Raw genomic sequence first — 11863 nt, 5'->3', positions numbered from 1 at the left:
TCTGGATATATTTTCTTTTGTTTTTCTTGACATATAGACCCACAGGAAGCCAAAGTCTGATATTATGATGGTACCATTGAAAAAAGAATGGGTTCGTGAAGAGACAAACCCAATTTTGAAAGAAAATGTTTCAATAAATCTATAACATTGTGATTGACTGACTAGAAATTAGACAACCATTTTCAATTTGTTTTTACTTAATCTGAGGACTCATACTATGACTATCTACAGGGCACGTGAAAACAAAGTGATTGACTGACTCAATTACAACCGAACCTAAAAATTTTAAAATGAACAAGGTAGTAGTTATCTAAAGGAAGACACAGCAAAATTAGTGAATAACTTTTTCCAGTCTAGAAGCAAATGAAAAACAATGTATAGCAGGCCCTTGCAATATAAACTTGGAACTCAAAATGAGAGTAGGTAACTATTAAAACAGGGCAAAACCATCATACTTTGAACATCTTCTCAATGCACTAAACTCAATGCTTTATGATTAACCAAAGCTTAAATCAGAAAACGAAAAAATTGGGAGAAAACATGGTACAGTTCCATGTCATGAATTATTTTGGTTTTCTGCTCCATCAATCTCACTGCTTTCAGTGATGAGACTTGGCCTCAGCTTTCTGTTGAGACTTAGCTTTTGACTGAAAGTAGAACAAATGTGATAACAGGAATCAAATGTCAGTGAATTTACGCTTAAAAGTAGACAGAAGTTCTACAAAGTGCACAATAATCATAAAAGTCGTTGAAGCAATCATCATAAATTTCTTAAATAATAATCTAGAAATAACAAATGGAAATATGAGAGGTGATTCAGCACTAGTGACACGAGTCCAAAACCAGCCCATTAAAAAAAATAACACATGAAGATGCGCATAGCTTGCCATTTGATTTTATTAAGAAGTAAATCCGATCTTTTGTCAAAAAAAATGAACAAGATCTGCTTTGAACTTTTCAGAATTGTGTACAAAACAGAATATAAATATTTTCCCATCATCAGGGAACTTCTTATTCAAGACAACAAGCAAATCTACACGGCTTCAGATCTTAATAGCTTGTGTTGTTTTTCTCATATTTTACAGTACAAAACATAACAAAATAGAACACAACCAAAACGTATTATTCTAAAAAACCAATGGAGTTTTTGATGTTATCGCTAAGCTTGTTAATAGACATCAGCACTTGGATGGGTGGATATACATGAGTAGTTGTCTTACCCATATTGAGTAGTGAGTACTTATTCCAGTAGTGCTAGTTGTGGAGTTCTCATATTTACATACCCAAGACTCACTTATCACTCAATTTCAAATCAAGCAACACATCACCAATTTGATGCTAAGTTTGAGTTGTTACTAAATGAAACAATTACAGTATAACTTGAGTGAGAAATGACAATAATGGTGGTTATTACTATTTTCATATTCCAGTGTATAATTTTATATTTATAAAAAAAATATGTATCCTATCGTACCAAAAATGTCATTTAAAAATAATGTTGAAGAATGATTCCATACCCATCAAACACATAACATCACCCAGGCAAAGGAACTGACAAAGGGAATTCAACTTAATACTGTAGATCTAGCTTGAAAATTGGTATTATAATGATTTGAGAGCTGAAGATTACATTAATAAAACCAACAATAATAAATCATTGTTGTATAGTAAAAAAAATCAGAATCCCTTAAACCTCAGCCATGTTGCTAGGGAAATTCGATAAAAAGAACTCGCATAGTCAATTATCAAATTAGAATGAAAAGGCAATCTAAGTAGACAAAACAATTGTACCTCAAAATCTGATTAATCACACTCAATAAGCACACAGTGAAAAATAACGCATGTGAACTGCAATTAAGATTAAGACCGATTTCCAATTCATTTTGCATACAAAAAAAGTGAAAAAGGATTTTTTTTAATAGCAGTGACAATAGATCAATTGAAATCAGATCGATAAACCACATAGCAAAATTGAAAGAAACTCTGACTAGGGTTTCGTATACATTGAAGAATGAGGGATTCGTTAGAATACCTTAAGGTACTTGAGCTTAATACTTCCATAAACAATACCGAATGAGAAAACAGAAGCTCTTGCGACCTACCAATGAAGAAAACGCAAAATAAATAAATAAATAAAATAAAAATTACAACAGTTTGGTGAAACAAAAACAAAAGGGAAAATAGGGTTGTACCAAAGCTAGGGTGCTGGTTCCAGAATAAGGTCCTGGTGGAGGTGCCATGAGATCGATTCTGGTTGAACGCAAATGTTAAGCACAAAGGTAACGATTCCGAACGAAGAAGATAACACACTTCTTCTTCACAACTCTCGATTTAATTATCGAACCCTAGAGAGAGAAAGATGTTACTCACAATCTCAAAGGATCTGCGCTGTTTTACTTTTTCTTTTCTATATTTTTTGACACCATCCCGATGAGGCCCACAATATTGGGCCGCAAATTGAGATCCAAATCCTTTCTATATTTTTTCTTCACCTCCAAATATATTTTTGAAAATTAAGATTCAGATGGGCTTAAGCCCAAAACTACAGTAAGATGTACACTACCAAAAATAACAAAACCACTACTAGCCTACCAAGTTCACATCTAATATAACCTAAACTATTCGTTATTCTATCAGTTTCGTGATAGATGTGCTTAAAAATACTCCAATCATCATCAACCAACCTTTGAATCATCTTCAGTAGTAGCTTTGAGAGAATAAATTATGGATAAATAATGTGCACTTTGTTAATGTGTAGATGATAGCCATTTAGTGTTGTTCGAACTTTGCTAGTGTTGTAATGCTCACATCCTTGATGAGTTTATCATTGCGTTCTCCACTTAGTGTTTCCTCTCATTCCTACAAGAGCCATGGAAATTTGGTGGAGTTTGTTTGATGGATCGGGCCTTGGGCCAACTCGGGATAGGCCCCTATTGTGTGATTCTTGACATGGGTATTGATCCAGTCCAGAACAATAACATAATCCAAATGAAGTTCCAATCGAAATGAAGCACAACATGCATCAAACCTTTATCTTAGCAACAATAACATAATCCAAGAACCTGTGTTCTTAGCCAACTGCATCCCCTCTAGAGCATCCCATAATTCCGCAATGTAATCATTAGAAACCCAACATATTTAACAAAATTGTGCCATGTAAGTGTGTATATAATTTTCTCTACAACTTTATCTAGAGGGTATTCAAGTGACACACTGTTATCCTTTAAGTAGGTGATTAATAATAAACAATTATTTTGTGCATGGTTTGTTCTGTAGATTATAATTTATGTACTTTAATCTTTATTATATATACGTGCATTAAAAAAAATTTATTATATGTGATATGGTTTGTTTTTTCTATTTTTATAAGAGGACATTTAAGAGACTCACTATTAAAATATATAATTTTTTGTTTTAAATAATTGATCTTTAATTAATTCATCGATGTAATTAATTGATCGATAACAGACAATTGTCTTGTTTATGATTTATACAATAAATTACAATTATTATATAATAATTTTTGTCTACTGTAACTTTTATCATATTTTTATTGATAATATTAAAAAAACACTATTAAAAAATATAAATTTATGATTAAACTAATTAATTTGTGAAACATCATAATTTAATTAACTAACCAATGATCAATATTCATCCTGTGTATGATTTATACACTAAATTATAGTATATATTTGTTCATGTTTTTATGTAAAGAATATTCAAAAGACAAATATTAAAAAATATAAATCAAAAGATAAACATTTATAATATTCAAGCTATACTAAACTATAATATATTTGATTATATTTTAATTAACTGATTAGCGATAAACTTTTATACGTGCATAATTTATACAGTATATTGTATTTTTGTGTATTATAAATTTATAATTTTTATTTAAAAGATATTCAAAAGATAAATATTAATGAAATGTAAATTTCTATTTGAACAAACATAATTCAAAAACTAATATTTTAATTAAAAGTACAAAAGTCAAAATAACAAATGTTTTTGTAAATAAGAGATAGAGAGAGTATTTTATAAGGAAAAGTTTATGAGATAAATAATTGATTAATTAAATAAATAAATAAATAAAGAGGAAAAATTAAGATAAAGGCGGTTTTGTTTATTGTTTAATTTAAATTAAAAGACTAAATGAAATAAAGGCATTTTGGTCTGCACATTTTATTCTATTCATCTCGAGTAGTTTTTGTAAATGTACATAGGACTAATTATCATCTAAAATTGTATACTTCACCAAAATTGAAAAATCGGTCGTTCATCTTATAGTAGTGCTAACAATAGTTTATTTAAGAGATACTTTTTAATACACTTTATTTGATTGATTAAAACTTAAATAGATTTTATCAAAATATGTGGATTACATATAAATTTGGTCAGACTCGTGTGTCTTTTTATCAATAAAAAAATATATTAAAAAAATATATCAAAGAGTTAATTGTTAATACTATTTTTAAATTTATTGTTCATACCCATCAAGTTCTCTAAACTTTGGAAAAGTATGGATAAAGTATTTTTCATAGAAGTGTGCAATTGGGTTTATTTAAAGTTCATAAATTACATATTATTTTGATTTTTTTTATTTTATCAAATATTCATTTTTGTTCTTTTATCTTTTAAAAAAATATTTTTGTTCTTCATCTTTTATAAATGTCATTCATTTTAAATAGTTTACATATATTTTAAAACATGAAAAATAGTTTTTTCAAGTGCAAACTTATTATTGGGTTAAATAGATGTTCTTTTGAAAAAAATATTATAGTAGATACATATTGACAATTGTTAGAAGAAATTCTAATTACCAAATATTGTGATAGCTTTTGTTGTGATTTTGACAAAGACTAAAATATATCACTTATAAAATTAATCAAAAAAATAAGAAAATGACCAAAATAAATATTAAATAAAAGATAAATGACAAAAATTACATTTAGGGTTCGTTTGGTGCACCTAATAAAAAGAGACAATATAAAGTTGAATAAACATATGATAGTATATGATAGGATAGTGACATGATAAACATTATCATATTATGTGTTTGATACACACATGATAATCAACATGATAATATTTTATTTTGTTATGTATTTGATACACATCTCATTATGATATGATATAATATATATTATATTTAAATAACAAAATTATCATTGTGAACAATTACATATTATTAAATAAATGGCAAGAATACCTTGTGAACAAATTATGTTTATTTTAAAATTTCAATTAACTTTCATATTTTTATAATTGTGAATACTAATTTATTAAATTATATAAAAAGACAAAACTACCCTTGTGTAAAATCATTAAAAATAAATAAATTAATTATTAATATTTCATTTTAAATTTTAATATCAATTTCTATTAATTATTTTCTATTTGATTAGATTTATATTTTTATATTTTAGATGATAATTTATAAATTGTTTTCATGTTTATATTTTATTATGTTTCAATTTATATTTTAAATTATATTTTATAAGAGTAATTGAGTAAATCATATCATACTCGTTTCTAACTCAACTCATATTCAGAATATAAATTTAAACTAGAGAGATATGAAATGATAGAATTCTGTATTAATTTATAATATCATGTTGATTCATCAAACATTGTACTCAGATATGATAATTTATTTATATTGTATTTCTTATCATGTCTATCAAACCAGTCATTAAGTCAATAAAATTTAAATATATCAAAAGAGCTAAAACCATATACTTACAAAAAAAATAATTTATATTTACTTTTGTGCTATAATGCGACTCGACTCGAAACCAAATCTTCTTATTCAAAGCATGTCTTATTATGGGCATCTTGACTCAAAAGTTTGAGTGTCCTATATTTTACTTGAAAATTGATTCAAATCACAAACAGCCCCAATTTTCTGTAGTTTTGTTGTTGTTGTTATATGTAAACTAGTTTTATGCTTGATCCTTTTGTGTTGTTTGGCAAGGTAATATCCATTGTATTATATCAATCGTGGATTCTACTAATCGACCTTATCCAACTTGAAAAAGAGTTTGAAAATACAATTTTGTGTCAATTTGTTTTGGACTTGTATGCACAAAGAGGATTGATGTAGATTGTATTAGGGAGGAGTCAGCGTTATTTTTATATTTTTATAAGATGGCAGTATTATCCTCCCATTTTGATTTTCTAAAGATTAAGACAACCGAAAAGTGGTTACACTTTAATAATGTGACGGACCAATATTTAAATTCTAATTAAGAAACGTGCATAAACGGGGTGTGGTGTACAATATATATCTTCTTTATCTAGTTGACGCAGCTATCTTCGATGGTTATGCTTGCAAGTGGCCTTTGTACCTATTCACGAAACAAAACGTTAAACACTTAAACCTTCTATTAAGTGAAATTTTGAGTAAAATTAGATGAGAACTTATTTTTATTTAAAAAATAAAAAAAAAAAACACCTCATTCATATCATCCAACTCCAATAAGGCAGGCTATTGGGGTGGGCAAGAACTCCCAAAGTATATAGTTCTAATTGGTGATAGTTACAATTTTTATTTTATTTTATAAATATATCTTTAATCAGAATAAAATTACAATCTTTTATGTTTAGTTTGTAATTTATTTATTTATTTTTAGTCTCTAATTTGATTTTATAGAGATTTTTTCTAGTGACTAAAAGTATCATTTTTTTATTTAAAAGAAATTCAAAATAGGATTAAAAGTCAATAAATTTTTTTTAGAGATTAAACAATTGAGAATTTTTTAAGGAATAAAATAAAATTTTGAAATTTTATAGAAACTAAAATTTATTTTACCCTTTTTTATTATTATTAAAATTGATTTTTTTTTAAATTTTTAAAATTAAAACGAGGCCTATAAAATGTTTAAATTGTCTCTGAGTCTTCAATCATCTCAACTAACTATAGTTAATTTTGTCTTTAAATCCTAATTCAATTGACAAATGTTGATATTGTTAAGTTTTATCTCGAGTTCGAATCCAACATTCGCATTTATTTAAATTAATTATGATAAAATTTACTATCTATTGTAAGGAAAAAAAAATATCAATAACTTATGAATTACAATTGCAGCTTAAAACGTGTTTATATGGATTATTATTATTATTATTATTATTATTATTATTATTATTATTATTATTAATATTATTATTATTATCCTAGTCTCACAATTAAGTTAATTAAGGCTTGTGATTGATTTATCAGATGTCTAAAAATTTAGTTATTTGATTTTATATACTAATATAAGCATGTGTGATATAAGAAAAATTATAGAAACAATTTATAATATCTTTCAGTACTATTGTAGATTAAAAGTTCTTCAAGATAATTTATAAAAGTAGCTGAGAGAGATTAACTTCATTTTATCTTTTTGCATATAAATAACATAAATGCAAACATCTGATAGTAATCTATCTATGCTTTTTGCAACAACAAAAACTGCCACCAATCTTGTCTTATATTTGGCAACTGAACCATCTAAATTCAACTCCGTAAACTCATTTGACCAGCGGCAGAGCTTCGCTAATTATTAGGAGGGAGTCACAATAATTAAAGGTTTTTTTATTTTATTTTAAATTATATATATATATATATATATTTTAATTAAACTTCATATTAAAAAGTATATATTAAAATTTTCTATTTTTTTTTATAACTTTATGAGGTTGCATCCTAAATAATTTTTTATTCTAGAGTAAGAGATCGCATCCTCAGAATACAACTATCTATAAACTTTAATTTTTTTATTATTTATTTTAATAAGAGGTCGCATCTTCAGGATACCACCTATAAATTCTTTTTTCTTTTTTTAATATATGGTTGCATTATAGAAATGCAACCTCCTAATACAAGAAAAAAATCATCATCCATGTAGTCGCAAAGCGGAGATGCAACTTCATCAAAGTCTAAAAAATAAGATATTTTAGCATATAAATTTTAATGTAAAATATATTGATTAATTTTTTTAAAAAAAAGATATAATAATAAAAAATCATAATTAAAGTGATTTATTTAAAGTTTAAAGTTACACATTATTAAAATATTCACATTCCCAAACTAAAATAAACTAAAATAATGGGCAAAGGAAGTCATGTGTTGTTTAAAATCAACTTCATTCTCACAAAGCGTTTGTATTTTAATTAGAAAATTGCATTTTTATTATTTGCTATGTGTACACCATATATTACACTGCATTTTAACAAGTTGCAACATAGGAGGGTACATATTTGTACTTTGGGGTCTTTGGCTTTGAGTTTTTTTCATTTACAAAACACACTACTGCTATTATTATAAACATGGTTAAATAAAATTTCAATTTTTATAAATTTATAAATTTTATTTTTAGTTAAGAAACTTCTGCTAGGGTTTTTACGTCTGTTAGAGTTTTTATACGTTATTGAAAATGTCTGCTAGGTTTTAACGTCTGCTAGGGTTTCTATGACCTTTTCCTTTACGACACAACGTTTGTTGCTAGAAACAAGCGGTAACCAGCAAGAACCTCTAGATCATTGAGGAGAAATGAAGAAAGATAACATACAATAACCTATCTCTTTTCGTGATAAGGTGGTAGGCAAAAAAATTGTGGTAGATCGAGCCAAAACAGATCTAATCGCATAAAAGCTTGTTCAAATGGAGCATGTCAATGGTAACAGATTGCTACATATGTTTCATGTTGATCCTAAGATAATGGAGGTGATGAGTACCCCTTGGCAGGATGCATTGGTGGTTTAGGGAAAAAACTTGGATTCAATACTATGTAGTCCAAATTGGAAAGCATTTAGAAGCTAACATGGGGATTTGAAATAATGGATGTATAGAGTGGTTACTACATGGCAAAGTTTAACAGCGCATGGGACAAAAATAAAGTGATCAACGAAGGTTCGTGGATGATTTTCGACCACTACCTCACGGTACATCGGTGGACTCCGGAGTTCAATGATACAAGTGTAACCATCGACAAAAAGTTGGTTTGGATAAGAAAGTTTTCTTTTGGTTCTTGCGACTGTTGTGGGGAAATTGATGAAGGTAGATACACATACTCTCAATGTAGCAAGAGGAAGGTTTGCTAGAAGTTGCGTAGAAATAGACTTGCATCAACATGTGGTTGGAAAGGTGGGAATCAAAGGTCAGTAGTACAATATTCGATATGAAGGACTTCATATTATCTGTGTAAATTATGGATGTTAGGGCACATGCGACTAAATTGCATGACCAAGGTTACTTACTGCAAAAGAAAGTATGTCGAAACATAATGGTGATGACAACGAGAATAAAAACAATGCAACGTGCAACAATAGGACAAAGGCGGTGGTGGAAAATGGCAATGGCGAGCTACAACAACCAGATCCAAAAGTTCCATAAATAGATGTCTTTAGTGGAAAGGAAACAAGCAATATTCTTATAGAGGAAATCAATATGATTTGCTACATGGTGATTGAATTATTGTGCAACATAAAAAAAAAAAGGAAGAATAAACCTTATATGTTTTATGGCAAGGGAAAAGGTCAACAAAATAAAGTAAAAAATAAGTCTGACTCTCTTCGAAAGGTGTATGATAGTTTTAGAAAAGATACCAACAAAGAAGGAGAAAAACAAGTAAGTACGTTCCACATTTCAAAAACATTGAAGAAAAAAATATCTAGATTGGAAAATGCTACAGATGGCAACCTACATGCTTTGGAGGCTACAAAGGAAACCCACAATACACTTCTAGTGCTCATTTCAAAGGTTGACCAACCGAATTTTCTCAAACAATTTTGTCAATTTTCTTTTTGCAACGTGATTTATAAATTGGTTACTAAAATTATGGTGAACCGTATGAAACCTTTGCTGAGATAGTTCATGTAATTAAAAGAATAAAGAGCCAGGAGGTCTTTATGTCAATAAAGATTGACTTGGAGAAGGCATATAACAAACTGAATTGGAATTTTATTACTCAATGTCTTCAAGAATGTAAGTTTCATGAGGAGTCAAATAATATAATTCATCTTTGTATTTCTACTTTATCTTTCAATTTTTTTTGGAATGGGGACAAGCTTGATATCCTTGCTTTGTCTAGAGGTATTCGACAAGATGACCCCCTTTCTTCTTATCTTTTAGTTATTTTTATGGATCGTATGTTGCATATTATCGCTGATCAGGTCGATGCAGGTTATTGGAAGTTGATGCGTGCAACGCGTGTAGGACCTAAGTTGTCTCACATTCGATGAATGATGTTTTTCTTTGTAAAATACTTTGGAGTTTATTGACTAACTCTAATGACTTTATGGTGTTAGGTTCTCTTGAATAAGTATAGGAGAAATTGAAACTTAGTGGAGAATATGATTTGCAAGTCGAATGATTTTCCTCCATGGAGATCTCTAATGAAGACATTGGGACAAATTTCAGCAGAATATTACTTGGAAACTTGGGGTTGGAAGGAAGATAAATTTTTTTTGCTTGATTGTTGGATCCCAAATGAGCAATATATTTTTTTCAATTTGTCGCAAACCGATTTAATTTTAGATACTATTTTGACCGTTAAAGATGTTGAAAACAAGGAAGGGAAATGAAACCTTGATCTGCTTCAAAATTGGTTCACTAACGATATGGTTAATCACATTATTGTTATTCCTCCTCCTCTTCCTGAAGATGTTGAAAACAAGTTGGGTTAGGATGATAATAAATTTAATGAGTTTTTTGTGTGTAAGCAATGCTTATAAACACCTTTCTCTAATTCAAACTATTACTGCTATTGACATCAATTATAAAATCACCGGGAAGTGGAAAGACTCTCGTTGGATCCAAACTTTCATTAGGCTTATGTCACATGAAAGACTTTTGACAAACCATGCATGACACAAATGGAACTCGACAATCTTTGTTGAGTGCAACTGGTGCATGGACACTAAATAATCTATGATCCATGTGTTGAAGGATTGGCCATATGACTAAATAGGTATTGATAAGACTTGTTCCTACTAACAAATTTACTAATTTTTACTGTTTTTCTTGCAATGATTGGATATCTTACAATCTTAGAGAGAATATTGCAGAGTATCAAAGGGTTCAGTGGCAGCCCATCTTTATGATATCGTGTTGGTATCTGTGGAAATGGAGGAACAAATTAATTTTTGAAAAAGGCTTTCAACGACCTAATAACCAACTAAAACAACCATGCATCTTGTGAAAGAGATCGAGAATGGAAACCAAGTGAAGATGAATGTACATCTATTTAGACCATAGATCTTGCATGTTTGTTGGAGCCGACAAGATAGCAATTGAATCAAGCTCAATTGTGATGATACTTATAAGAGTTCTGCATCATTTGCTGAATGTGGATGTAATTTTTGGGATTCATTTGAAAATTGGATTAGAGGGTATGTTTGGAAAGTTGGTATGTGTAATGCTCTCACTACTGAGATGTGGACAATATTGCATGCGTTGAAGTTAGCTTAGCATGGATATAAACATGAATAAAAACCCACAGGGTTGAAAATCCAAAAGGGCAACCTAGGCAAAAATTATGGTGCAAAAATGAATGAAAGCCTAATAGGTCGAAAACTCAAAAGGGTTGCCTAGGAAAAAGTTAGAAAAAGCCCATTAGGTTGAAAACCCGAAAGGGCAACCTAACCAAAAATTAGGGCCATAAAAAAAAATATAGAATGAAAGCTCACTAGCTTGACAATCTAAAAAAGATGAGCAAATAATATGGCTTACATAAAATGAATTAAAGTTGAAGCATAATATATTCCTTAAGTGTGTGAAGATAGATTAAGGCAAATCATATCCTCCAAAGTGGATTAAAAACATGATTGAAATTGTGGCATGAGTTATTAACACACTTCTTTTACGAAATACTAC

At 28.8% G+C, this 11863-nt stretch overlaps 1 protein-coding gene across 1 annotated transcript; it reads right to left on the bottom strand.

Annotated features, from left to right (window-relative positions):
• Positions 1-331: 331 nt before the first annotated feature.
• LOC101491016 (uncharacterized) lies at positions 332-2383 on the bottom strand. Its single transcript, XM_004494922.4, has 3 exons — positions 2193-2383; positions 2033-2098; positions 332-647 (listed from the first exon to the last, which is right to left on the bottom strand). The coding sequence occupies exons 1-3, from the start codon at positions 2238-2240 to the stop codon at positions 600-602; spliced, it is 162 nt and encodes a 53-aa protein (XP_004494979.1). The 5' UTR covers positions 2241-2383; the 3' UTR covers positions 332-599.
• Between the last annotated feature and the right edge of the window lie 9480 nt (positions 2384-11863).

The sequence above is a fragment of the Cicer arietinum genome, chromosome 6, assembly GCF_000331145.2.
Source record: "Cicer arietinum cultivar CDC Frontier isolate Library 1 chromosome 6, Cicar.CDCFrontier_v2.0, whole genome shotgun sequence".
Lineage (NCBI taxonomy): Eukaryota > Viridiplantae > Streptophyta > Magnoliopsida > Fabales > Fabaceae > Cicer > Cicer arietinum.
Note: the sequence above shows the minus strand (reverse complement) of the source record. Positions and strands in the feature narration are given on the sequence as shown.

Coding starts and splice junctions, on each gene's coding strand:
- LOC101491016 (XM_004494922.4), bottom strand. CDS start 2,240: ATGGCACCTCCACCAGGACCTTATTCTGGAACCAGCACCCTAGCTTTG. Junction 2,099..2,192: donor GAACCAGCACCCTAGCTTTG/GTACAACCCTAT, acceptor CTTCATTGGTAG/GTCGCAAGAGCTTCTGTTTT. Junction 648..2,032: donor TTAAGCTCAAGTACCTTAAG/GTATTCTAACGA, acceptor TTCTACTTTCAG/TCAAAAGCTAAGTCTCAACA.